This window comes from Myotis yumanensis, unplaced genomic scaffold (assembly GCF_028538775.1).
Source record: "Myotis yumanensis isolate MYYU_CA2020_CCGP unplaced genomic scaffold, mMyoYum1.0.hap1 SCAF_12, whole genome shotgun sequence".
Taxonomy (NCBI): domain Eukaryota; kingdom Metazoa; phylum Chordata; class Mammalia; order Chiroptera; family Vespertilionidae; genus Myotis; species Myotis yumanensis.
This window is the reverse complement of record NW_027223763.1, coordinates 622,622-648,529: the sequence shown is the minus strand read 5'-3', so window position 1 is coordinate 648,529 and position 25,908 is coordinate 622,622. Positions and strand designations below refer to the sequence as shown.

Here is a 25,908-nt window from a genome sequence, read left to right as displayed (position 1 = left end):
TGCCGAGCGGCGCGGCGCACGGAAGGGCCCGCGGGGCGCACGGAGGAGCTGGCCGGGCGCGGAGGCCGGAGCGCGGCCCCGCCGTCGCCATGGGCTTCCTGCACCAGCTGCAGCTGCTGCTCTGGAAGAACGTGACGCTGAAGCGCCGGAGCCCGGTGAGCGCCCGCCCCGGGCCTGCGGGCCTCCTCCCCGCGCACCGGGCCGGCGGCGCGCTCCCTCCCCGCGCGCACGGGAGCGGGCCGGGCGCGCGCGGACCCCAGGCGGGCGCGGGGGGTGGCGCGATGGGGCGGCGGGCCGCAGCCCCCTCCCAGGCGGGCCCCGCGCGCCGGGCTCCCGCCGGGGGTAGGGGGTCGGGGGACCCCGCCGTGCCCAGCCCGCCGCCCGCGCCCGCTGACATTCGCGGCGCTCGGCTGAGTCACCGGCGCCCTCCGCAGCGCTCGCTCGGGGCCAGTTCAGAGGCTGGGGACAGGCGGCCCCGCGACCTGGGGTCGCAGGAGGCCCTGGTGCCCAGGACGGAGGGCTGGGCTGGACCTCGATTCAGCCCCGAGGCTCCGTGGTCTCTGGGCCGGGCCCCCGAAGCCCCTGCAGGGACCTGCGCTTCCCTCCCTGCACCGTCCTCTGCCCTTGGGCGGCCTCCCCGCCCGTGTCCACCCCCCTGGCCCCAGTGCTTCCTCCCCCTGGGAGTGTCCCTGTGTCCCTGCACCCTTTTGTCCTTTGGGGAGGCCTCCCGAGGCGGGTCCACTCTCTTACCCCCGACCCAGCCTCCTCGGGGGCCCCGGGTGCTGTTTGGAGTTGTGACTCTTGGGGGGCTCAGGGCTGGCAGCTGTCAGGACAGAGCCTGGGTGAAGGGCCGGGTGGTGTGGATGGCGTCACGCTGGCCCTCCCCGACCGCGCACCAGGGAGGCCCGGCAGGCAGCTTGGGTTTCTGAATGGGCCCTGGGGACTCTCCAGGCAGAGCCCGGAGCAGGCCAGGGTCCCCAGAGGGGCCTGAGGAGGAGGCACCCTCCTGCCCACCGGGGCCCAGGAGGCTCCTGTCTCGCCTGGCCCTGGGCCCTGGGCTGACAGCTCCTGCACCATGGGAACCGGGGCTGCGGACCGGGCAGCACGGCCGTCATCACCACGGCCTGGGGCTGGCAGGAGTCCCCTGGGCACCTGGCCCTGGCCGAGAGCCAGGCTGGGTACACTCCCTGCCAGGCCGCCTGGGGCTGGCTGCCGCCGGGTCAGGCCTGCAGCCCAGGTAGCCGCGGGCAGCTGCCCTGCCGCAGGTTTTGGGTCACTGCGGACGGCGGGGGGGGCGGGCTCAGGAGGAGAAGGGGGACTGGGATGCATTAGTATCAGCCCCCCAGACTTGGCGGGAAGTGCCCCCTCCCCCAGGGGCTGCTGGGAGCAGGGGCTGGAATGATGGCCCCTGCATCCACGGGGGACCCCAAAGCTCCGGGAAGGGAGCAGTGGCTTGCGGGGCACCTGGCCAGCAGGTGGGAGGTGCCCACTGTCCTGTAGGCAGGAATGGCCCCACCTGCTAGGCGGGCCTCCCCCAGAACCCTCCTGTGCCCCCGCCCCACGCGGTCCAGGGGCTGGGCAGACCAGGTGGGGTCCTTGGCCTGTGGTCGCCGGCACAGGTGAGAGGCCTCCCTGGCTGGCTCCGTGGGGCTGGGGCTGGCTGGATGCGGGGCATGACCCCACTGGTCCCCCACTGCCCTGCAGGGTCTCGCCCTCAGAGTGGACCCTGGGCTTGGCCAGCAGAGTTAGCCCCTCGTGTGTGTGCCTGGCCCGGGGTGTGGCCTCTCGCCTCTTAGCGGTGCGGGGGTCTCCCCGGGGGCCGCAGGATGCTCTGGTCGAGGGACTGGCAGCACCTCCATCCTCACCTGTTTTACCCTGGACCCAGCAGGAGGGGCTCAGGCCTGGGGTGGGCACCCAGGCCCCAGGGACAACGTGGGGGCACTGGCATGGTCTCAGGAAGAGTCCGACCGCCTTGCCAGCCCCTGGGTGGGATGCCCAGGTGGGGCTGGACCGGTGCTGCCTGCCTGTAACCAGATGCCCCTCTAGCCACCGCCCTCAGGCAGGCCTCTCCTCCTCCTCCCAGCAGCCGTGTGCAGCGTTGCTATAGCGATGAGGAGGCAGGAGGCCTGTTGCTGCAGTCGCCCTCGGGAGGTGCCCCGTGGCAGGGCGGGTGTGGGTGGGGCTGGCAGGCGATGACCCCGGCCTCCGGAGTGGCCGCTTGCACACAGCCGCCCTCGCTCTGTGCGCCTGCAGGTGTGCCGCACGCGCCTGTCCCTCGCCCCGTGGGTGCCCACGATGGCGCCTTGGCCAGCCCTGGGCTGGATCCCGGCTCGGGGAGGGGGTGGAGACTGGCACGGCCGGGGCGGGTGTCCAGACCACAGAGCTCTATTGTCAAAGGACAGTAAACAAAGCAGCAGCCGCCCGCCCCGGGGTGGGCTCGCACCCTGGGCCAGACGGAGCGCCCAGGGGAAGGGGCTCCGAAGCCTGTGTCTGGTTGGGGGGTGAGGATGAAGGAAACCTGGTGCTTCTGAGAAGAGCTGGGTGGGGGTGGGGCCAGGGCGTGCCCTGGGGCTGGGCACGGGGTTCCCCCAAGCACAGCTGACCTGAGACCCTCCTCCTTGCCTCCCCCTCTGAGAGCCTGTGGGGCGGGGGTGACACTGAACCCCTTCCACTGACCACATGACATGGAGCCGGGGTCCCTGGAGTGGGTCCTGGCGGGCTCAGCCTGGTGCCCAGCCTTGGGTGGCAGGTGCCGTCCAAGGAACCTGGGCAGAGGCCCAGGGTGGGCAGGGCTGTTGCTCCCACCTGAGCCGCTTGGGGTGAGGGGCAGGGGCCGGGCAGAGGAGAGGTGGGTGCCTGGGGGCTGGGGGCTGGGGGTTGACAGAGGCTCAGGCCCCCCTCACGCCTGGCCTCACCTCTCTAGGCCCTGCAGGTGGGGAAGATGAGCTGGGCACATTCGGGTCAGAGTGGACCACAAGCTGGCTGATTGGCCCCTGCTGGCCCTCAGTGTGTCTGGGGGTGGGAGACCATTTCTCACTTGGGCCAGACAGTATTCCCTCTCTTGGCCTTCGAAAAGGCCTCTAAGGGCCCGGCCGGCCTGGCTCAGTGGTTGAGCATCGACCTATGAACCAGGAGGTCTGGGTTCCATTCCCGGTCGGGGCACATGCCCGGGTTGCGGGCTCCATGATCCCCAGTGTGGGGTGGGCAGGAGGCAGCCAGTGATCCTCTCTCCTCTGAAGTCAATGAAAATGTGTTTAAAAAAAGAAAGAAAGAAAAGGCCTCTGAGGAAGGGTGGACCGGTGGCCCCGGGGGAGCCTGTGGAGGCTGGGCGCTGGCCCTTCGGGGAGGGGTCTGCCTGGCGGGCAGCGGGGGCGGGCAGGGGAGGGCGTCTGCCTGGCGGGCAGCGGGGGCGGGCAGGTCCCATCCCCCGGGCCGCGGCCTCACGCCCTGCCCCTCGCAGTGGGTCCTGGCCTTCGAGATCTTCATCCCCCTGGTCCTCTTCTTCATCCTGCTGGGGCTGCGGCAGAAGAAGCCGACCATCTCTGTGAAAGAAGGTGAGGCCGCGGGCGGGCCCGGCACGGCTGGTGGGTGGGCAGGCCGCCCGCACCGCACCACACACGCATGTCCTGTGTGCACGTGACCACGTGTGTGTGTCCCGGATCCCACAGGCGCCCCCTCCCCGATCTGTGAGCCTCACCCCTGGGCGGTCCCGGCCGCGCTCGTGGCTGGGCTCCCAGGGGGTGCGGCCGGCCACGCGACACGAGATGTCCTCACTGTTCTCCTCTGTTCTGTTTTGCCCCTCCCCCCGCATGGTCTCTGTCCTCCTCCGCCGCCCGCATGCAGTCAGTAAGTGAGCGGCCGCCTCCTCCCTGGCCCAGGCGCAGCCGCAGGATGGTTTTGGGGGGCCTCCTGGTGCGGCTTGAGCACCCCCCACCCCCGCTTGCATTAACAGCTTTTCCCAGACCTGCTGGGTCCTGCGGAGCCCCCGGCCCACTGGCAGGGACCGCTGGCCCCGGGGGAGGGGAAGGGGGAGGGGTGCCGGGTGCACAGGGCTGGGCCTCGGGGCCAAGCTCCCGGGGTTCCTCTCTCTCTGGGGGTGCCTGGCGCTGTCTTGCAGGGCTGGGTTGCCTGGGCTGGGGCTGGGGCACCAGACATTCTCCCCTCAGACCCTTGTGGGCTCCTGCGTTCCCTCTGCTAACCAGCTGGCCGCAGAGGTCAGAGGTCGCTGCCCAGCAGGGGGCTCATATGCTCCCCTGGGCTTTGTGGGCCACGCCTGTGTCCTGCGGGGAGGGGGTCAGGGCGTTCGGGCCTTGGCTGGCCGAGGGAAGAAGGATGCTCTGGGAATTGTGGGGAAGGGGTGGTCAGGTGCCCTTCGACCTCTGACCTGCTGGGTCATTTGCACCTGAACTCTCGGCCCTCTGTTGCCCGTCTGCTGCCTGAAGCCGCTCCTCCTTCCTGACTTTCTATCCGTTTCTCTCCTCGGCCTCTGTCTCCCCCCCTCCCCTCCTGCCCGCCCCCCCCTTGGCCTTCTCACCTGCCCTGTCCCCGCCAGCCTTCTACACGGCAGCCCCCCTCACCTCCGCCGGCATTCTGCCCGTCATGCAGTCGCTGTGCCCGGACGGCCAGCGGGACGAGTTCGGCTTCCTGCAGTACTCCAACTCCACGTGAGCCCCCCAGCCCCCCACCTCCCCCCGCCTGGAGCCCACCTCCCACCTCCAGCCCCACCCCGCCGGGCGGGTGGCCGGCGGCTGACCCGGGCCTGCTGCAGGGTCACCCAGCTGCTCGAGCGCCTCAATCGCGTGGTGGAGGACGGCAACCTGTTCGGCCCCAAGCGGCCCAACCTGGGCTCGGAGCTCGAGGCCCTGCGCCAGCACCTGGAGGCCCTCAGCTCGGGGCCCGGCACCCGGGGGAGCCGCCCGGACAGGCCGGCAGGTGCGTGCTGGGCCGCCCCCTGCGTGTGGAGTGGGGCCCGGGCCCAGCTCTGGCGTCAGCGGGTGACTTCCTGCGCCCTCCATTCCGTCTACGCCGGGGTGTCGCAAGGATGTTTACAACACGCGGCCCCTGACGGTGCGGTCGGGCGCTGACCTCTCTTCCCGTAGATTGTCACGTGAAGAAGTGACAGCAGCCAGCACAGCAAGAGCCGCCCCGTGTGAATGAGTCAGGATTATACCTATTTTTTGGGTCAGATCAGCAAAAAGCACATGTTTGGTGCCGCAGGATTTCAGCCACTGCTTTAGGCCACGAGGCGAAAGGGTTGAAAACTGCTGATCTGAACTGTTCTGAGCTCCCAGGGGCCCCGCTCAGGTGGGCTGGCCCGGCCGCCCGCCCTTGGCTGAGCCGTGGGGCCGGGAGCTTGGCCCCGAGCCGGTCCACCTGGCCCTCAGCCCCGTCCTTCTGCCCGTCCAGTGTCCTCCTTCTCTCTGGACTCGGTGGCCCGGGACCCACAGGAGCTCTGGCGTTTCCTGACGCAGAACCTGTCCCTGCCTAACAGCACAGCCCACGCCCTGCTGGCCGCCCAGGTGGACGTGCCCGAGGTGAGGCGGGGAGCCTGGCCGAGAGCGTGTGTCTGCTGTTGGGGGCAGCTCCGGGCCTGGCCCTCTGCTCTGCTCTGCCCTCCCCCGGTGGCAGGGCTGGGGTAGGGGACGTGCTGGGCTCAGAGGTGGCCCTGGGCCTGGCTAGAGACCCCAGCCTGAGCCGTGCCCGCACCCCCAGGTCTACCGCCTGCTCTTTGTCCCTCCGCCCGCCCTGGATGCGGACTCAGTCCTTCCCCGGGGTCTGGAGCCGTGGGGCCGCCTGCGGACCAGCTCCCTGTCCCGGTTGGAGGTGAGGGGCTGTCGGTGGGAGGATGGGCTGCTGCCTGCCTCTGGGTGGGTGTTTCTGCCCGGTGGGTGCAGGAGGGGCCTGGGGTTGTGGCTGGCACGGGAGGGGGAAGGCAAGATGGTGATGTGTATCTGCCCTGCCCACTGGAGAACCTGTGAGCTCAGACCTGGCACAGTGGGTGGGCAGCGAGGCCTGAGGCCGGCTTGGGCCAGGCCTTGGTTCCTCTTGGTGGGGCTCCTCCCAGCCGCTCTCCCGCACCCCCAGGCGCTGCTGGCGGCCCCCGCCCTCCTGGAGCGGCTCACCTGCGCCCCAGGCTCCGGGGAGCTGGGCCGGATCCTCACGGTGCCCGGGGGTCAGCAGGCGGCACTGCAGGGCTATCGGGACGCGATCTGCAGTGGGCAGGCCGCAGCCCGTGCCCGGCGCTTCTCTGGGCTGGCCGCCGAGCTCCGGAACCAGCTGGACGTGGCCAAGATCGCCCAGCAGGTGAGGAGGCCCTGCCTGCCAGCTGGCCGCGGGCGGGGGCGGGGCCGGAGGAGGCGCTAGGGCTCCTGCAGGGTCCTGGCTGCGCGGGGTGTGGGCGTGCCTGTGCCTGGGCGTCCTGCACCTGCGGTGATGCCAGGCCTCACCCCCACCCCGTGTTCTCACCCGTCTCTCCCGCCCCCAGCCCGGGCTCCCTCAGCCCCTCTTCCCGCCCACCCCCGTTGTGGGTGACCCCCCTGTTCCACTCTGTCCCCAAGTGTCCATCAGCCCCGCCCCTGGTCCCTGCTGTGCCCACACACCCCCTGTCTCCCCAGCTGGGCCTGGACACCCCCAACGGCTCAGCCCCCCAGCAGCCGCCACCCCCACGGCGGCTGCAGGCGCTGCTGGAGGACCTGCTGGACGCTCAGAAGGTGCTGCAGGACGTGGACGTGCTGTCGGCCCTGGCGCTGCTGCTGCCCCAGGGCGCCTGCGCCCACCGGGCTCCCGGCCCCCCAGGCAGTCCTGGCGGGACGGCCAACGGCACAGGCTCCGGCTCCAATGCCACGGCGGAGGACGGCGCCCCGTCCGCTGCGGCTCCCGCTGCCTCCCCCTCGGAGGCCCTGCAGGGCCAGTGCTCGGCCTTCGTGCAGCTCTGGGCCGCCCTGCAGCCCATCCTGTGTGGCAACAACCGGTAGGTGGCGGGCAGGGGAGGGAGACCGGGTGGCCAAGGCCCCTGGGGCCTGATCCCAGGCCTGGCTCTGACCCTCCCTGCCCTGCCTTGGTCCCCACCCCCACTCTAGGCCTCACTGGGCCCCTCACTGAGACCCTGTCTCACGCCCCACCCCCATCCTCACGCATGTCCCCCACCCCCACGCGTGTCCCCCGTCACGCGTGTCCCCCACCCCCACGCATGTCCCCCACCAATGCATCTCCCCTATCCCCACCCTGATGCGTGTCCCCCACCCCATCCCCACGCGTGTCCCCCCTCACGTGTGTCCCCCCTCACGCGTGTCCCCAGCACCATTGAGCCGGAGGCGCTGCGCAGCGGCAACATGAGCTCGCTGGGCTTCACGAGCAAGGAGCAGCGGAACCTGGGCCTGCTGGTGCACCTCATGACCAGCAACCCCAAGATCCTGTACGCGCCCGCGGGCTCGGAGGCCGACCGCGTCATCCTCAAGGTGCGCTCCGCTCCGCTCCGTCCCGGCGTCCCAGCCGCGTGTTCTGGGGCGGGAGCAGGAGGAGGCGGAGGGCGGGGGGGCGCAGGCTGGGATCCCGCAGGGCTGTGAGTCCCGCTCGGGCTCCGTGGGTGACGGAACTTGGGGGGCGGACCGAGGTGCAGGGGGACCCAGGGCCGGTGCAGGGCAGGGTCCTGGCCTGGCGGGTGTGGCAGGGCCCGTTGCGGATGCAGGAGAGGCCGTGGGCGGCCACCTTCCAGGGCAGCGTCCAGTGGGCCAGAGGGGGCCAGGCAGCTGGTGGCGTGAGGCTGGCTGAGGGCGTGGTCCATGGCCAGCCCAGGGGAGAGGCCCCGCCTGGAGCAAGGAGAGCCAGGACGCCATGAGGACCAAGGGTCAGGGCTGATGGAGGGATGCACGGGCAGGGTCTGAGGACGGAGCTGGGGAGGTAGGGAACAGACCCAGGCTGCCCTGGAGCGGCAGCGGGGCAGAGGAGAGGCAGGGCGAGCTGGGGAAAGGCAGGGAGGGGAGACTTGGCGTCAGGGTCGGCGGTGGTGGGGACTGGCCGTGCTGGTGCCGCTGCGGGGGAGGGAGCGGAGCACCTCGCTGGCGGAGGCCTTGCGTGAGTCCCATGCCCCCCGCCCTCCCCCCTGCAGGCCAACGAGACCTTTGCCTTTGTAGGCAACGTGACCCACTACGCCCAGGTCTGGCTCAACATCTCGGCGGAGATCCGCAGCTTCCTGGCGCAGGGCCGGCTGCAGCAGCACCTGCACTGGCTGCAGCAGGTGCGGGGCGGTGGCGGGAGGCGGTGGGGGGCGGCGGGCGCCTGCTCTGTCCTGGGTGGTGGTGGCCTGGGCCACCCTCCGATCCCGTCTTGCACCCCCAGTACGTGGCGGAGCTGCGGCTGCACCCCGAGGCGCTGAACCTGTCCCTGGAGGAGCTGCCGCCCGCCCTGCGCCAGGACGGCTTCTCGCTGCCCAACGGCTCGGCCCTCCTGCAGCAGCTGGACACCATCGACAACGCGGCCTGTGGCTGGATCCAGTTCATGTCCAAGGTGGGCGGGCGGGCCAGCCCCTTGAACCCCGCTGGTGCCCGGGCTGGTTCCGACGATGCCCCTCCCCCAGGTGAGCGTGGACATCTTCAAGGGGTTCCCCGATGAGGAGAGCATTGTCAACTACACCCTCAACCAGGCCTACCAGGACAACGTCACGGTGTTCGCCAGTGAGTCAGCCCTGACCCGGCTCCCCGCCTGCCCACCTGCAGCCCCACCTGCTCCCCTCCTGCTCCCTCACCTGCAGTCTCACCTGCAGCTCCACCTGCTCCCCTCCTGCTCCCCCTCCTGCAGCCCCACCTGGTCCCCTCCTGCTCCCTCACATGCAGCCCCACCTGCTCCCCCACCTGCAGCCCCACCTGCTCCCCTCCTGCTCCCTCACCTGCAGCTCCACCTGCTCCCCTCCTGCAGCCCCACCTGGTCCCCTCCTGCTCCCTCACCTGCAGCCCCACCTGCTCCCCCACCTGCAGCCCCACCTGCTCCCCTCCTGCTCCCTCACCTGCAGCCCCACCTGCTCCCCCACCTGCAGCCCCACCTGCTCCCCTCCTGCTCCCTCACCTGCAGCCCCACCTGCTCCCCTCCTGCTCCCTCACCTGCAGCCCCACCTGCTCCCCCACCTGCTCCCCCACCTGCTCCCCTTCTGCTCCCTCACCTGCAGTCCCACCTGCTCCCCTTCCTGCTCCCTCACCTGCAGTCCCACCTGCTCCCCCTCCTGCAGCCCCTCCTTTTTCAGTCTCTCCCCGTCCCAGCCCCACCCCATACCCTTAACCCCCCCAAGACCCCGCCCATCACAGTTCCACCCTTCACACCCCTCACCCACTCCTGTCCCTTCCTGCCCTGGGCAGACCCCATCTCGGGGCTTGCCCCACTTCCACCCTCACCTGCCCCTGGCTCTGTCCCAGGCGTGATCTTCCAGACTCGCAAGGACGGCTCCCTGCCGCCCCACGTGCACTACAAGATCCGCCAGAACTCCAGCTTCACCGAGAAAACCAACGAGATCCGCCGGGCCTACTGGAGGCCGGGCCCCAACACCGGCGGCCGCCTGTACTTCCTCTACGGCTTTGTCTGGATCCAGGGTGAGGGCCGCCCCTGGGGCCCGGGTGGGGGGGCGGGGGGAGGCCCCGCTGCACCGGCTGACGGCCGACCCGCCCGCAGACATGATGGAGCGCGCCATCATCAACACCTTCGTGGGGCACGATGTGGTCGAGCCGGGCAGCTACGTGCAGATGTTCCCCTACCCCTGCTACACGCGGGACGAGTGAGTGCGGGCGCCCGGGACTGGGGCAGGGGGGGCGGGCCGAGCCCACCCCTCACGCTCCACCCCCACCGAACCAGCTTCCTGTTTGTCATCGAGCACATGATGCCGCTGTGCATGGTGATTTCCTGGGTCTACTCGGTGGCCATGACCATCCAGCACATCGTGGCAGAGAAGGAGCACCGGCTGAAGGAGGTGGGGCGGGGCGGGGGAGGGACATGGGAGGGGGAAGACGGGAGGGGGGAGGCAGCTGCGGGCCCCTCCTCCCCAGCTGCCCAAGGCCCCTGCACCCGCCCTCCCGCAGGTGATGAAGACCATGGGCCTGGACAACGCGGTGCACTGGGTGGCCTGGTTCATCACCGGCTTTGTGCAGCTGTCCATCTCCGTGACTGCGCTCACCGCCATCCTCAAGTACGGCCAGGTGCTCATGCACAGCCACGTGCTCATCATCTGGCTCTTCCTGGCCGTCTACGCCGTGGCCACCATCATGTTCTGGTGAGAGCCTGCGGCCAGCAGTGGGCTGGGTGCCCTCGTGCCCGCCCAGAGGGCGCAGAGACAGCCCGGCCCAGAGTTCCCCGGGGCCCCGGCAGGGACAGCCCAGGGCTTCCGGCTCAGTGTCAGGCCGGGTGTGCCAGGGCAGGGTCTGGCTGACAGCCGTGGCTCCCCTGCCCAGCTTCCTGGTGTCCGTGCTGTATTCCAAGGCCAAGCTGGCCTCGGCCTGCGGCGGCATCATCTACTTCCTGAGCTACGTGCCCTACATGTACGTGGCGATCCGAGAGGAGGTGGCGCACGACAAGATCACCGCCTTCGAGAAGTGCATCGCGGTGAGGGTCCTGGGCGGGGACGGGGGCGGGGGGGGGGGGGGGGTGGTCTGGCCTCCGTCGCCGGCGCTGACTCGGCGGTCCCCTCAGTCCCTCATGTCCACCACCGCCTTCGGCCTGGGCTCCAAGTACTTCGCCCTGTACGAGGTGGCGGGCGTGGGCATCCAGTGGCACACGTTCAGCCAGTCGCCCGTGGAGGGGGACGACTTCAACCTGCTCCTGGCGGTCACCATGCTGGTGGTGGACGCCGTGGTCTACGGCGTGCTCACCTGGTACATCGAGGCCGTGCACCCAGGTACCCGCAGACCCTCGGGAGGGGTGGGAATGGGGTGGGCGGCGGCTCCCCGGAGGGGGCGTGGCCTGTGGCCCCTGGCCCGTCAGCCTCCCCTCCTCCTCCCGCCCCAGGCATGTACGGGCTGCCCCGGCCCTGGTACTTCCCGCTGCAGAAGTCCTACTGGCTGGGCAGCGGGCGGACGGAGGCCTGGGAGTGGAGCTGGCCCTGGGCTGGCGGCCCCCGCCTCAGCGTCATGGAGGAGGACCAGGCCTGTGCCATGGAGAGCCGGCGCGTGGGTGAGGCGGGCACCCACGGGTGCGGGGGGTGGTTGGCGGGTGCGGGGCCGGGGCAGCCCCGCGCTGACCTGGGGCCTGGCGCAGAGGAGCCCCGGGGCATGGAGGAGGAGCCCACGCACCTGCCGCTGGTGGTCTGCGTGGACAAGCTCACCAAGGTCTACAAGAACGACAAGAAGCTGGCCTTGAACAAGCTCAGCCTGAACCTCTACGAGAACCAGGTGGTGTCCTTCCTGGGCCACAACGGGGCCGGCAAGACCACCACCATGTGAGTGGGGGGCGGGTGCCCGGGGTCCCGACCACGTGGGAGGCGGGTGGGTGTCCTGCAGGAGGCGGGGCTGTGACCTGCCCCTCGTCCAGGTCCATCCTCACGGGCCTGTTCCCGCCCACCTCGGGCTCCGCCACCATCTACGGGCACGACATCCGGACCGAGATGGACGAGATCCGCAAGAACCTGGGCATGTGCCCGCAGCACAACGTGCTCTTCGACCGGCTCACGGTGGAGGAGCACCTCTGGTTCTACTCTCGGCTGAAGGGCATGGCCCAGGAGGAGATCCGCAAGGAGACCGACAAGTGGGTGGGGCGGGGCGAGGGCGGGTAGGGCCCTGGTGGTGGGCGGGGTCTTGGAGGTGGGGCGGGGCCCACGCGGGCAGGCCCAGGGTGGGGGCGGGGCCTTGTGGTGGGGCGGGGCCTCATTGGGGGCAGATCCAGGGTGGGGGCGGGGCCCGGAAGGGGCGGGGCCTCCTTGGGGCAGATCCAGGGTGTGGGCGGGGCCTTGTGGTGGGGCGGGGCCTCCTTGGGCAGATCCAGGGTGTGGGCGAGGCCGAAGGGTGGGCGGGGCTCGGGCAGGAGGAGGCGCCCACTGCCGTCCGGTTCCGCCCAGGATGATCGCGGACCTGGAGCTCTCCAACAAGCGGCACTCGCTGGTGCAGACGCTGTCGGGCGGCATGAAGCGCAAGCTCTCGGTGGCCATCGCCTTCGTGGGCGGCTCCCGCGCCATCATCCTGGACGAGCCCACCGCCGGCGTGGACCCCTACGCTCGCCGCGCCATCTGGGACCTCATCCTCAAGTACAAGCCGGGTGCGTGGGGCGCCGTGCGGGGCGGGGGGCGGGGGGGGGGCGGAGAAGGGGGGGAGGGTGCCCCTGTCCGCCCCGCCCATCTCCGCCCCTCCCTGACCCGCCCCCGCCCCCGCCCCCCAGGCCGCACCATCCTGCTGTCCACCCACCACATGGACGAGGCCGACCTGCTGGGGGACCGCATCGCCATCATCTCGCACGGGAAGCTCAAGTGCTGCGGCTCCCCGCTGTTCCTCAAGGGCGCCTACGGCGACGGCTACCGCCTCACGCTGGTCAAGCGCCCTGCCGAGCCGGGCGGCCCCCCAGGTCTGCGGGGCCCTGCGCCCCAGGCGAGGGAGGGGGGCTGCACCCTCACTTGCCCGCAGGCCCGGATGCCTGGTCCCGCCTGGCTCGCCCTCTCCCCAGGCCCCCATCTTACCTGCTGGACCCTCCCAGGCCCCTCCACCCCGGCCCCCCAGTGAAGCCCCCGTCTCCCCTCCCCTCCCAGACCCGGGACTGACGTCCAGCCCCCCCGGGCGGGCCCAGCTGAGCGCCTGCTCGGAAGCCCAGGTCTCCCAGTTCATCCGCAAGCACGTGGCCTCCTGCCTGCTGGTCTCCGACACGAGCACCGAGCTCTCCTACATCCTGCCCAGCGAGGCCGCCCGGAAGGGGGCCTTCGAGCGCCTCTTCCAGGTGTGGGGGCGGGGCCCTGGGGGCGGGGCTGGTGGGGGCGGGGTCCTGGAGGGCGGAGCCTTGGAGGAGGGGCGGGTAGTGAAGGGACTGGGGGCGCCCCGCCTTCTGGCCTCACCCTGCGCTTTTCCCAGCACCTGGAGTGCAGCCTGGACTCCTTACACCTGAGCAGCTTCGGGCTCATGGACACGACGCTGGAGGAGGTGTTCCTCAAGGTGTCGGAGGAGGACCAGTCCCTGGAGAACAGCGAGGCCGGTGAGAGCCCCCCCCTGCACCCCGACCCCGGCCTGGGGCTCCTCACCCTCCCCTTGGTGGTGGCCCAGGGTCCTGAGTGGGGAGTCAGCCTGGGGTCAGCCTGGGTCGGGGTTCCTGGGTGGGGGTGAGCCTGGGTGGGGGTGAGCCTGGGTCGGGGCTCCTGGGTGGGGGTGAGCCTGGGGTCGGGGTCCTGGGCAGCTGGCAGGGAGCTGGCCCCCCAGCCCTCCCTTCTGTGCAGATGTGAAGGAGTCCCGTAAGGAGGTGCTGCCTGGGGCAGACGGCCTGGCCCCCTTGGGCGAGGCTCAGGCCAGCAACCTGGCCAGGTGCGCCGAGCTGGCCCGGTCCCAGGCCTCGCTGCAGTCTGCGTCCTCCGTGGGCTCTGCCCGTGGGGACGAGGGATCTGGCTACGCCGACGTCTACGGCGACTACCACCCCCTCTTCAACAACCTACAGGACCCCGATAACGTCAGCTTGCAAGGTGGGGGGCAGCCCGGCGGGCCAGGCGGGGTTCCCGGAGTGGGCTGGGGGCGGGCGGCCGGCTCAGCCTCGCTCTCCCCTGTGCAGAGACCGAGGCGGAGGCGGAGGCGGAGGCCCTCGCCAGGGCTGGCCAGGGCGGCCGGAAGCTGGAGGGCTGGTGGCTGAAGGTGCGCCAGTTCCACGGGCTCCTGGTGAAGCGGTTCCACTGCGCCCGCCGCAACTCCAAGGCGCTCTCCTCCCAGATCCTGCTCCCCGCCCTGTTCGTCTGCGTGGCCATGACCGTGGCCCTCTCCGTCCCCGAGATCGGTACGGCTGCTCAGCAGGCACAGGGCATCGGCTGGTGGCCCACCCGGTGGGACTGTGGCCTGCCCGCCTCCTGAGCAGCTGGGGGACCCGCCCGCTCCGTGAGGGTCTGGCCTTACGTCTGAGCCTGGAGGGAACACCTGGGACTCCGGCCTCCCTGGGCCCAGGCCCAGCTCGGACTTGACGGGTTCTGGGAAGAGGGGGGTCTGGCCCGGCTGCGGACCTCAGTGGTTGAGCACCGACATACATACCAGGAGGTCACAGTTTGATTCCCCGTCAGGGCACATGCCCAGGTTGTGGGCTCGATCCCTAGTGTGGGGCGTGAAGGAGGCAGCCGATCAATGATTCTCTCTCCTCATTGATGTTTCTATTTCTCCCTCCCTCCCTCTCTGAAATTAATAAAAATATATTTTTTTTTAAAAAAGGGGGGGTCTGGACCCAGGGTGGCAGGCGGGCAGCCAGCACCTGCTCAGGCTCCCTGCACCCCCCCAGGTGACCTGCCCCCGCTGGTCCTGTCGCCCTCCCAGTACCACAACTACACCCAGCCTCGCGGCAACTTCATCCCCTACGCCAACGAGGAGCGCCGGGAGTACCGGTGAGCTGCCCGCCAGGTGGCCACGTGTGCAGGGCCCCGGATGGAGCACCAGGACGGGTGGGCATTCAGCTCCCCCCCAGACTCAGGCTGCGGGTCCCCCCAGATTCCAGCTGTCCCCGGACGCCAGCCCCCAGCAGCTTGTGAGCACCTTCCGGCTGCCGTCGGGCGTGGGCGCCACCTGCGTGCTCAAGTCTCCGGCCAACGGCTCCCTGGGGTCCACGCTGAACCTGAGCAGTGGCGAGTCGCGCCTGCTGGCCGCGCGGTTCTTCGACAGCATGTGCCTGGAGTCCTTCACGCAGGGGCTGCCCCTGTCCAACTTCGTGCCGCCCCCGCCCTCGCCCGCACCGTCCGACTCCCCGGTGCCCCCGGACGAGGACCTGCCGCAGGCCTGGAACAGCTCGCTGCCGCCCACGTCCGGCCCAGGTACTGGTGCTCGCGGCCGCCCCGGGGGTGAGGGGCGGAGCGGACCGCTGACCGCCGCTGTGCCTGCAGAAAACTGGACGTCGGCGCCCTCCCTGCCGCGCGTGGTGCGGGAGCCGGTCCGCTGCACCTGCTCGGCCCAGGGCACTGGCTTCTCCTGCCCCAGCGGCGTGGGCGGGCGCCCGCCCCAGGGGCGGGTGGTCACGGGGCGACATCCTGACCGACATCACCGGCCACAACATCTCCGAGTACCTGCTGTTCACCTCCGACCGCTTCCGGCTGCACCGGTGAGCGGGCGGGCGGGCGGGCAGGCGGGTGGTGGGCGGCGGGCAGGCGGGCAGCGGGGGGAAGGGTCGCCACCCCCGGCCCGGGCCTCATGCTCCCGACCTCGTCCAGGTACGGGGGCCATCACCTTCGGCAACGTCCAGAAGTCCATCCCGGCCTCGTTCGGCGCCCGGGCCCCGGCCATGGTGAGGAAGGTGGCAGTGCGCCGGGCGGCCCAGGTGAGCACGCGGCCGGCCCCGGGGATCCCGCCCCCACCTGAGGCCTGCGGGGACCCACCGGCTCTCGGGGTCTCTCTGTGCCCCCAGGTGTTCTACAACAACAAGGGGTACCACAGCATGCCCACCTACCTCAACAGCCTCAACAACGCCATCCTGCGCGCCAACCTGCCCAAGAGCAAGGGCCACCCGGCAGCCTATGGTGAGTGGGTGCGGCGGGCGGGTGGGGCGGGGCGGGGGCGGGCGCCGAGCAGCCCCTGAGGCCGTCCTTCCCGCGCAGGCCATCACCGTCACCAACCACCCCATGAACAAGACCAGCGCCAGCCTCTCCCTGGATTACCTGTAGGTGTGGGGCCGGGGCGGGCCTGGGCGGCGGGACCGGCCGCCGGGCAGGGCTGAGGGCCGCCTCGTCCCCCCCAGGCTGCAGGGCACCGACGTGGTCATCGCCATCTTCATCATCGTGGCCATGTCCTTCGTGCCGGCCAGCTTCGTGGTCTTCCTGGTGGCCGAGAAGTCCACCAAGGCCAAGCACCTGCAGTTCGTCAGCGGCTGCAGCCCCGTCACCTACTGGTCTGGCCAACTACGTGTGGGACATGGTGCGCCGCGCGCGGGGGTCCCCTTGGCCCTCCCATCACTGTCAGCTGCCAGGCCCTCACCCTGTCCCGGTCCTCACCCCGTCCCCAGGCCCCAGGCCCTCACCTGTCCCGGTCCTCACCCCTGTCCCAGGCCCCTCACCCTGGCCCCCAGGCCCCTCACCCTGTCCCAGGCCCCTCACCCTGCCCCCAGGCCCCTCACCCCGCCCCCAGGCCCCTCACCCTGCCCCCAGGCCCCTCACCCTGTCCCAGGCCCCTCACCCTGCCCCCAGGCCCCTCACCCTGTCCCAGGCCCCTCACCCCGCCCCCAGGCCCCTCACCCTGCCCTCACCAGTCCCCGCTGCTCTGGTAGCTGAACTACCTGGTCCCGGCCACCTGCTGCATCATCATCCTGTTTGTGTTCGACCTGCCGGCCTACACGTCGCCCACCAACTTCCCTGCCGTGCTCTCTCTGTTCCTGCTCTACGGGTAAGGGCCCGGGGGGGGGGGGGGGGGGGGGCGGGCCGGGGAGGCGGAGGAGAGAGGGAGTGGGAGGGGGGGCCAGGCCGCGGGGTGACCGTGTCCGCCTCTCGCCTGCAGATGGTCCATCACCCCCATCATGTACCCAGCCTCCTTCTGGTTCGAGGTCCCCAGCTCGGCCTACGTGTTCCTCATCGTCATCAACCTCTTCATCGGCATCACGGCCACCGTGGCCACCTTCCTGCTGCAGCTCTTCGAGCACGACAAGGTGGCCGGGGGGAGGGGGTGCGACCAGGTGGCCGGGGGTTGGGAGGTTGCGACAAGGTGGGCAGGGGGGGTGAGGGGGTGTGACATGGTGGGCCAGGGGGTGCGAGGGGGTGCGACCAGGTGGGCGGGGGGGAGGGGGTGCGACAAGGTGGCCTGGGGGGGGTGACAAGGTGGGGCATGGGGGAGGGGGTGCGACAAGGTGGCTGGGGGGGGGTGACAAGGTGGGCAGGGGGGAGGGGGTGCGACAAGGTGCTGGGGGGGTGACAGGTGGGCAGGGGGGAGGGGGTGCGACAAGGTGGCTGGGGGGGGGTGACAAGGTGGGCAGGTGGGAGGGGTGCGACAAGGTAGCTGGGGGGGAGGGGGTTGCGGGGGGTGACATGGTGGCCGGGGGTGCGAAGGGGGTGGGACCAGGTGGGCAGGGGGGGGAGGGGGTGCGACAAGGTGGCTGGGGGGGGGTGACAAGGTGGGCAGGGGGGGAGGGGGTGCGACAAGGTGGCTGGGGGGTGGTGACAAGGTGGGCAGGGGGGAGGGGGTGCGACAGGTGGCTGGGGGGGGGTGACAAGGTGGGCAGGGGGGAGGGGGTGCGACAAGGTGGCTGGGGGGGTGACAAGGTGGGGCAGGGGGGAGGGGGTGCGACAAGGTGGCTGGGGGGAGGGGGTGCGACCAGGTGGCCGGGGGTTGGGAGGTTGCGACAAGGTGGGCAGGGGGGTGAGGGGGTGTGACATGGTGGGCCAGGGGGTGCGAGGGGTGTGCGACCAGGTGGGCGGGGGGGAGGGGGTGCGACAAGGTGGCTGGGGGGGTGACAAGGTGGGCAGGGGGGAGGGGGGTGCGACAAGGAGGCTGGGGGGTGACAAGGTGGGCAGGGGGGAGGGGGGTGCGACAAGGTGGCTGGGGGGGGTGACAAGGTGGGCAGGGGGGAGGGGGTGCGACAAGGTGGCTGGGGGGTGACAAGGTGGGCAGGGGGGAGGGGGTGGCGACAAGGTAGCTGGAGGGGTGAGGGGGTGCGGGGGGTGACATGGTGGCCGGGGGGTGCGAAGGGGGTGGGACCAGGTGGCAGGGGGGGGAGGGGGTGCGACAAGGTGGCTGGGGGGGGTGACAGGTGGGCAGGGGGGAGGGGGTGCGACAAGGTGGCTGGGGGGGTGACAAGGTGGGCAGGGGGGAGGGGGTGCGACAAGGTGGCTGGGGGGGTGACAAGGTGGGCAGGGGGGAGGGGGTGCGACAAGGTAGCTGGGGGGGAGAGGGGGCGTGCGGGGGGTGACATGGTGGCCGGGGGGTGCGAAGGGGGTGGGACCAGGTGGCAGGGGGGGAGGGGGTGCGACAAGTGGCTGGGTGGGGGTGACAAGGGTGGGCAGGGGGGGAGGGGGTGCGACAAGGTGGCTGGGGGGGGTGACAAGGTGGGCAGGGGGAGGGGGGTGCGACAAGGTGGCTGGGGGGGGTGACAAGGTGGGCAGGGGGGAGGGGGTGCGACAAGGTGGCTGGGGGGTGACAAGGTGGGCAGGGGGGAGGGGGTGCGACAAGGTGGCTGGGGGGGTGACAAAGGTGGGCAGGGGGGAGGGGGTGCGACAAGGTAGCTGGGGGGGGAGGGGGGTGCGGGGGGGTGACATGGTGGCCGGGGGGTGCGAAGGGGGTGGGACAGGTGGGCAGGGGGGAGGGGGTGCGACAAGGTGGCTGGGGGGGTGACAAGGTGGGCAGGGGGGAGAGGGTGCGACAAGGTGGCCGGGGGAGGGGTGTGTGCAGGCTGAGGGCTGTGGCCCTGCCTGTGACCCTGTGACCCCGTGACCTTCCAGGACCTGAAGGTCGTCAACAGTTACCTGAAGAGCTGCTTCCTCATCTTCCCCAACTACAACCTGGGCCACGGGCTCAATGGAGATGGCGTACAACGAGTACCTCAACGAGTACTGTGCGGGGGCGGGGCGGGGCACAGGGCTCCCTCACAGTGGGGGCGGGGTGGGGCACAGGGCTCCTCACAGTGGGCGCGGAGTGGGGGGCACAGGGCTCCCTCACAGTGTGGGTGGGGCAGGTGGGGGCAGCAGGGCCTGTGAGGTGGGGCGTAGACGTGTGCTTAGCCCCTGAGGTCGGGGATGTCAGGTGGGGGGGGTCAGGGGGGATTGCGAGGCCCCAGGCCCCCGCCCTGAGCTGCAGCCCCACAGGCCAGTTTGACAAGATGAAGTCCCCGTTCGAGTGGGACATCGTCACCCGGGGCTGGTGGCCATGGCGGTGGAGGGCTTCGTGGGCTTCTTCCTCACCATCATGTGCCAGTACAACTTCCTGCGGCAGCCGCAGTGAGTGCGGGGCCCAGGGGCGGGGGGGTGCGGGGTGGGGGGTGCAGGGGCACCACAGGGCGGGGGGCTGCACACCGTCCATCCCGCCCAGGCGCATGCCCGTGTCCACCAAGCCGGTGGAGGACGACGTGGACGTGGCCAGCGAGCGGCAGCGGGTGCTGCGGGGGGACGCGGACAACGACATGGTCAAGATCGAGAACCTGACCAAGGTGGGCCTCGGGCGCGTGGGGCGGGGCCGCAGGGGAGTCCGCAGGGGAGTCCGGAGGGGAGCCCGGCTCTGCCTGTGGGCGGAGGTGCGGTTGGGGGCGAGGCGCCCGGTGGGGCCCCGCTGAGAGGCGCCCTGGCCGCCAGGTGTACAAGTCCAGGCGGATCGGCAGCATCCTGGCCGTCGACCGCCTGTGCCTGGGCGTGCGGCCCGGCGAGTGCTTCGGCCTCCTGGGCGTCAACGGCGCCGGCAAGACCAGCACCTTCAAGATGCTGACGGGCGACGAGAGCACGACGGGCGGCGAGGCCTTCGTCAACGGGCACAGGTGCTGCGGGCGTCGGGGGGCGTCGGGGGGGCGTCGGGGGGTGCCCGGTGGCTGGCGCGCCCGTGCTGACGGCCTGCGTCCCCAGCGTGCTCAAGGAGCTGCTCGAGGTGCAGCAGAGCCTGGGCTACTGCCCGCAGTTCGACGCCCTGTTCGACGAGCTCACGGCCCGCGAGCACCTGCAGCTCTACACACGGCTGCGCGGCATCCCCTGGAAGGACGAGGCCCAGGTGGGGGCCGCCCGGGTGGGGGGCGGGGGGCGCGGGCCGGCGGGGCGGGGGGCGGGGGCCGGCGGGGCGGGGGGTGGGGGCGCGGGCCGGCGGGGCGGGGGCTCGATGGCTCCTCTCGCCCCAGGTGGTGAAGTGGGCCCTGGACAAGCTGGAGCTGACCAAGTACGCGGACAAGCCGGCCGGCACCTACAGTGGCGGCAACAAGCGGAAGCTGTCCACCGCCATCGCCCTCATCGGGTTCCCTGCCTTCGTCTTCCTGGTGAGCCTGGGGCGGGGGGCCCTGCCCTTGTTTCCGGGGGAGCCCAGGAGGGAGGTGGCAGGTAGGGGTGCAGCCGCTGAGCCTGGCGCCCCCCCAGGACGAACCCACCACAGGCATGGACCCCAAGGCCCGGCGCTTTCTCTGGAACCTCATCCTGGACCTCATCAAGACGGGGCGCTCCGTGGTGCTGACCTCGCACAGGTGCGGCCCCTCCCCTCCTGCCCGCCCCCTGCCCGCCCCGCCCTCCGCCCCGTGCCAGCCTGTGCCCCTCGCCCGCAGCATGGAGGAGTGCGAGGCGCTGTGCACACGGCTGGCCATCATGGTGAACGGGCGGCTGCGCTGCCTGGGCAGCATCCAGCACCTGAAGAACCGGTGAGTGAGCGGGCCCTGGGGTGCAGGCGGCGGCCCTGGGGTGCAGGCGGCGGGCCGTGGGGGTGCAGGCGGCGGGCCCCTGGGGTGCAGGCGGCGGCCCTGGGGTGCAGGTGGTGGGCCCTGGGTGCGGGGTAGGGGGTGGCTTCTCTGGGCAGCAGGGCTCTGGCCATGGGCCGGTCCGGCAGGTTCGGGGATGGCTACATGATCACCGTGAGGACCAAGAGCAGCCAGAACGTGAAGGACGTGGTGCGATTCTTCAACCGGAACTTCCCCGAGGCTGTGCTCAAGGTGGGAGGACCCCGGGGGTGGGAGGGGGGCACGGCCAGCGGGACCTCTGACCTCCCGGTCTCCGCGCCCAGGAGCGGCACCACACCAAGGTGCAGTACCAGCTGAAGTCGGAGCGCATCTCGCTGGCCCAGGTGTTCAGCAAGATGGAGCAGGTGGTGGGCGTGCTGGGCATCGAGGACTACTCGGTCAGCCAGACCACCCTGGACAACGTGAGTGCCCGGGCCTGGGCGCCGGCCCGCCCTCCCGTCCCCACCCCCCACCCCCGCCCACCGCCTGCCCCCCTCTGCCCGCCAGGTGTTCGTGAACTTTGCCAAGAAGCAGAGCGACAACTTGGAGCAGCAGGAGACAGAGCTGCCCTCGGCCCTGCAGTCCCCGCTGGGCCGCCTGCTCAGCCTGTTCCGGCGCCGGCCCGCCCCCACCGAGCTGCGGGCGCTGGTGGCCGATGAGCCCGAGGACCTGGACACGGAGGACGAGGGCCTCATCAGCTTCGAGGAGGAACGGGTGAGCGGCCCGAAGGGGGAGGGCAGCAGGCGGCAGAGGCTGGGACGGGGGCCAGTGGCCACGGGGACAGAGGGACCCGGCGCTCAGGACAGTGCACCTGGCAGGGCGGGGCACGGGCGGAGCTGACAGGCCCCCTGCAGACCCTCGAGACCGGGAGGTTGGAGGGGCCTCAGCGATGGCGGAGCAGGGGTGGGGCCACCGGACTGAGCAGAGGCCACACCCCCTGGGAGAGGGCGGGAGGAGCAGCGTGGGGAGGGGGAGAGCAGGCCCAGTCCTGGGTCCTGGGGTCGGGCACTGCTGGGTGCCGGTGCCGCCCCGAACCTGCCCGTCTGCCGTCGGCCAGGCCCAGCTCTCCTTCAACACGGACACCCTCTGCTGACCGCCGGGCGCCGGCTCAGGACACGCCGGAGGGGACAGAACTCAGGAGGGAACAGAACTGGGCCTGGTGCCCGCCCAGCAGGCCCTGGAATGGGAGGTCCAGGACCGAGGGCCTCAGGCCCCTCCAGCCCCTGCCCTGGGCCAGGGCCGCCCTCCCCTCATTGTGCCAAAGGCTGGCCCGGCCCCGGGCTGACACCCTCACCCCGCTCTGCCTTAAAGCCTGGGGCCAGAGCCCCGGCTCTGCCCGCCCAGCTCTGCCCGCCACCCCTCCCTACCCTCCCTGGGGCCACCGGGGTGACAGGGCTGCCAGGTGCACCCGGCCCCCCCGGACCCGCTTTTCTTACAACCCCTGGAAGGCAGGGGCTGCGGCCGGGGCTGAGGGGGCGGTGGGTCCCGGCCCCGGGCACCTGTTCATTGTGCTTCAGGAGAGGGGGCCAGGCCCCGCTTTCGTGCTGGGAGGTCACCCCGTGGGCCGGGCAGAGGCTGCCTCAGGGGCAGCAGGCTGGACCAGGGATGGCGAAGCTGGCCCCAGTGGCCAGGAGAGGACAGACCCTGCCTGACCCCAGCTGCCCCTGCTCCCCACCCAGCTGCCCGCCTGCCCGCCTGGGCGCCAGACCTGTACATAGCGCACAGATGTTTGTTTTAAGTAAATAAACAGGAAAGTCCACACGAGCGTCGTGTGTTGGGGTGACGGGCCCCTGGTGGCAGGCTTGTCTGCCTGTCTTGGAGCATCAGGCCTGTTGGGGGCGGGGGGCAGGCTTCCACCCCCTGCACCCTGACACTGCAGGTGGGGAGACTGAGGCAGGGGCTGTCTGTCACTCCCCCGGCGCCCCTCAGCCAAGACGATGGGGTGTTCATGTGTGAGGCTCGGGGCAGGCCCTGCTGGGCCTCCTGTGCTCCCTGTGCCCTCGGGCCTGCTGCCCCCGGGGCCTGTGGGGGGGGGTGCTGGGCTCTCTCCCTCTCCTCCTGGCCTGGGAGGGCCTCCGGGGGTGGGGGGGGGGGATCTCAAGGCTGAGACCCAAGTCCAGGTAGGAGCACGTGCAAAGGCTGGAGACGGGGTCACAGGGAACTTCCAGGGCCTGGCCCTCCAGCTCGGCCATGGACCCCCCAAGAGGGCGGGGGGCGTGTGGCCAGCTCATCCCTTTCACGGGGGCGGGGGGGGCGGGGCGGGGGAGGCTGCCAAGCGGCCATGTCCCACCCATCGCGGCACTTGCCTCCACAGAGCTCCTCTGCTTTCAGAAATAGCCACCATGGCCTCATGGGTTTTAAAAATCATGTTCTCGTTCCTTACTGTCGTCCTTTAAAACTTCTTATTGTGGCAAAATAGTCTCGTAGCGCGTCGACCGTGTGTGGCTACAACTCTGTCACCTCTTTTATGCTCGAGGCCCCAGGCTCGGCCGTGGGAGCCCTCGCCGGCGGCTTCGTCCCTTCGGCTGGTCCCAGTTTCGGTCGCTCTCGCTGCGGCCAGTCCCAGGCCTGCGTCGAACCCGCCCCGTCTGGACGCAACCACTTCCCCAAGAAGTTCTGGCTGCTCTTGGGGGGGTCTTGTTTGGCGCCCCTTCTGGGCTCTGGGCCTGCTCTCCGGCCCTCTCAGTGGGCGGAGCTAGGAAGCACCTGCTGAGGCCCCGATGCCCCCACCCCCGTCCCCACCCCCGTCCCAGACGAGCCTGTGTCTCCTTTCGGAGCAGAGCCACTGGAACGCTGCTGGGAAGGGCGCGTGGGGGGCTCGGGACCGGCTTCTTGTCTTTATTATTATTGTTATTGATCTCGGCGAGGAAGGCAGAGGCAGAGGGAGAGGGAGAGGAACATCCATGATTAGAGAGAATCATTGAACAGCTGCCTCTTGCACACTCCACACTGGGGATGGCGCCCACAACCTGGGCTTGTGCCCTGACTGGGAATCGAACCCTGACCTCCTGGTTCAGGTCATGCCAGCCGGGCCAGCAGCACGCACTCTAGACCCGCAATCGAACCCGAGACCCTTCGGTACTTGGATGGCGCTCTAACCATTGAGCCCTCTGGTCAGAGCCAAATCTTCCCTTTTTGTGAGGACAGCCCTGACCTCGCTTAACATGATCCCTTTTTCAAAGACCCTCATCTCCAATACGTTGCACTCCGAGCTGCTGGGGACTCGGATTTCCACGCATGAACTCGGGGGAGGGGCAGTGTCCAGCTCCGAGCCCCGCGGACCCCCCGTGAGACAGACACAGGAGCTGTCCCGCGGCCGGGGCGCGCCCCCCGCCCCCCCGTGAGTTCACAAGGACACCTCGGCTCACTCCCAGGCGGGAGCACCGGCTCCCGGCTGCTGACACGGTCCCCAGAGGGGCCTTAGCCGCACACCCCGAGCGTGTGACCGCCACGCGCCGGCCGCTGCAGCCTGACCTGGTTCTGGTCTGTCTGTGCGGTGAGTGTGAGCGCGCTGCTCCTCTCACAGGTGCACGAGGGCCTTTTATTCTCACAGGACCTGGGGAGTGCAGGTGCAGAGGCCTCAACGCGGCTCCAGGGCCAGGGTTGGGGGGCAGGAAACACACAGGGCGAGCCCCCCTGTCGCGGAGGGGCCCCGACACCCCAGCTGGTGGAGGGGAGGCGCCGAGGGAAGCCGGACACCGAGCTCCGCAGTGTGTCCGGGTCGCCCTGGGCGGGGGGGTCTGCCCGACGGAGCTCAGTGGGTGGAGGAGGCTCCCTTTCTAGGGGGCTGACCCTCTTGTAAGGCAGGCAGATGGGAAAACCGAGGCTGGGGCCAGGCTGATCGCTTCTGCCCACGGCCCAGCTTCCTGACCGACACGGGCATGTTCACGGTGTGTGTGTGTGTGTGTGTGTGTGAAGATCCAGAGCTGCCCCCTCCCAGGCTGACACCCCTCTTTCCTGGCCTTCCGGTCCACTGGTCATGGCCTCCACCCCCCTGCACCCCCATGAGGCACTCAGACCCCCAGCTGTGCCCGCTGCCCCAGGACCAGCCCTCCCCCCAGTTCCTCCCAGGCCACACCCTCACGCTTGGACAGGCCCGCCAGCCGCCAGCACCGCCTCCTCCGCCTCCCAGGTGACTGCGGGCAGGGCGGGCCCAGGGCGGGGAGGGCGGGCCCAGGCAGGAACCTTAAAGAGCTCCCAGGTCCCGCCCAGCGGCCAGCACTGTGGCTCCCACCATGGCCGATACTGCCAAGCTCCAGCTCTTCGTCAAGGTGCCGGGGAGGGGCGGGGGGAGGAGTGGGGGTGGCTGGGGCGGGGGGCTCAGGGTGGGGTGCTTTGTGGGTGCCACTGTCTCGGGGGAGGCGGGCTGAAGGGTGGGTCTCCGTGGCAGTGTCTGCGCCCCTTCCCCTGGGGTGGGTGGGCTCAGGCAGGCCTACGGGGGCTGAATAAGATGGGGTTAGCCTGAGGGGAGAAGGGCCTGTGAGTCCTCCCCAAAAGGGGTAGGGGTGGCCCTGTCCCAACACCCACCTGGGCTCCTGGGCGGGGCCAGCCCCTCACCAGGGAGGTGCCAAGCAGGTAGCCAGTGGCCAGGCCCGAGGGGAGCTTGGGGTCGGTGCCGTAGGAGGGGGGCCCGGCAGCCCCCTGGTGCCCACGCCCGTGGCGCCCTCCGCGGAGCTGTCAGGCCTCGGGCCCCCTCCCACATTCGGGCACCGGGCGGCTGGTGCCACGGCCTCGGTGCCCAGTTGTCTTATGAATCATTCTGAAACCAGCTCCCTCGGCCGACCCCACCCTGAGACCAGCCTGTGGGGCCGGAGGCCAGGGCCCTGGCCTCTACCCAGACTCTTTAGATAAAGGCTGAGGGCCAGGCCCCAGAGCCAGGGTCCCACCCCTGTCCTGTGCCCGCTCCCACCCCTGTCCTGTGCCCGCTCCCACCCGTCCTGTGCCCGCTCCCACCCCTGTCCTGTGCCCGCTCCCAGCCTCCCAGCAGCTCTGGGGCCCTCCCTCCTCCCGGGGACCATGTCAAGGGCCCTCACCGGCCACTTGCTGAGCTCTGGCCCGGCTCCAGCCTCTTGGCTGCGGGAGGCCGGGCCCCACCCGCCTGGGGGCAGGGATCCTGGTGGGCTCCCTGCCCTGACACCCCCCTCCCCCCACCCACAGGCGAGCGAGGACTGTGAGAGCGTGGGCCACTGCCCCTCCTGCCAGAGGCTCTTCATGATCCTGCTCCTCAAGGGTGTTCCCTTCACGCTCACCACGGTGGACACCCGCAGGTGAGCCCCGCCCCGGGACCCTGCCGGCCGCTGCCCCCACCCCCGCCACTACCCCCGCTCCCTGTGCCCACAGGTCCCTAGACGTGCTGAAGGACTTCGCGCCCGGCTCCCAGCTGCCCATCCTGCTCTACGACGG

General features: G+C 70.8%; 1 protein-coding gene and 1 long non-coding RNA gene across 2 annotated transcripts; both read left to right on the top strand.

The window, feature by feature from the left end:
* On the top strand, positions 1 to 22,264 carry ABCA2 (ATP binding cassette subfamily A member 2). The gene is given in 52 exon segments (XM_070431011.1): positions 1 to 155; positions 3,461 to 3,554; positions 4,553 to 4,664; positions 4,769 to 4,932; positions 5,407 to 5,534; positions 5,713 to 5,823; positions 6,085 to 6,303; positions 6,615 to 6,970; positions 7,298 to 7,457; positions 8,108 to 8,236; positions 8,338 to 8,505; positions 8,576 to 8,672; positions 9,405 to 9,578; positions 9,658 to 9,760; positions 9,838 to 9,952; positions 10,062 to 10,252; positions 10,431 to 10,581; positions 10,669 to 10,873; positions 10,984 to 11,148; positions 11,233 to 11,413; positions 11,506 to 11,718; positions 12,029 to 12,225; positions 12,346 to 12,528; positions 12,710 to 12,894; positions 13,026 to 13,146; positions 13,385 to 13,624; positions 13,711 to 13,929; positions 14,419 to 14,521; positions 14,625 to 14,944; positions 15,014 to 15,147; positions 15,149 to 15,231; positions 15,342 to 15,444; positions 15,532 to 15,644; positions 15,724 to 15,783; positions 15,862 to 16,012; positions 16,014 to 16,037; positions 16,387 to 16,502; positions 16,614 to 16,761; positions 18,548 to 18,622; positions 18,624 to 18,662; positions 18,781 to 18,961; positions 18,964 to 19,042; positions 19,134 to 19,251; positions 19,394 to 19,572; positions 19,658 to 19,799; positions 19,924 to 20,058; positions 20,156 to 20,259; positions 20,338 to 20,430; positions 20,616 to 20,718; positions 20,790 to 20,927; positions 21,013 to 21,219; positions 21,563 to 22,264. Coding segments are annotated over 52 exon segments (7,431 nt in total). The 5' UTR covers positions 1 to 89; the 3' UTR covers positions 21,599 to 22,264.
* Positions 22,265 to 24,702: 2,438 nt separating this feature from the next.
* Positions 24,703 to 25,908, top strand: LOC139020588 (uncharacterized). Its single transcript, XR_011473332.1, has 3 exons — positions 24,703 to 24,776; positions 25,663 to 25,772; positions 25,846 to 25,908. It is a non-coding gene; the product is annotated as an uncharacterized lncRNA (long non-coding RNA).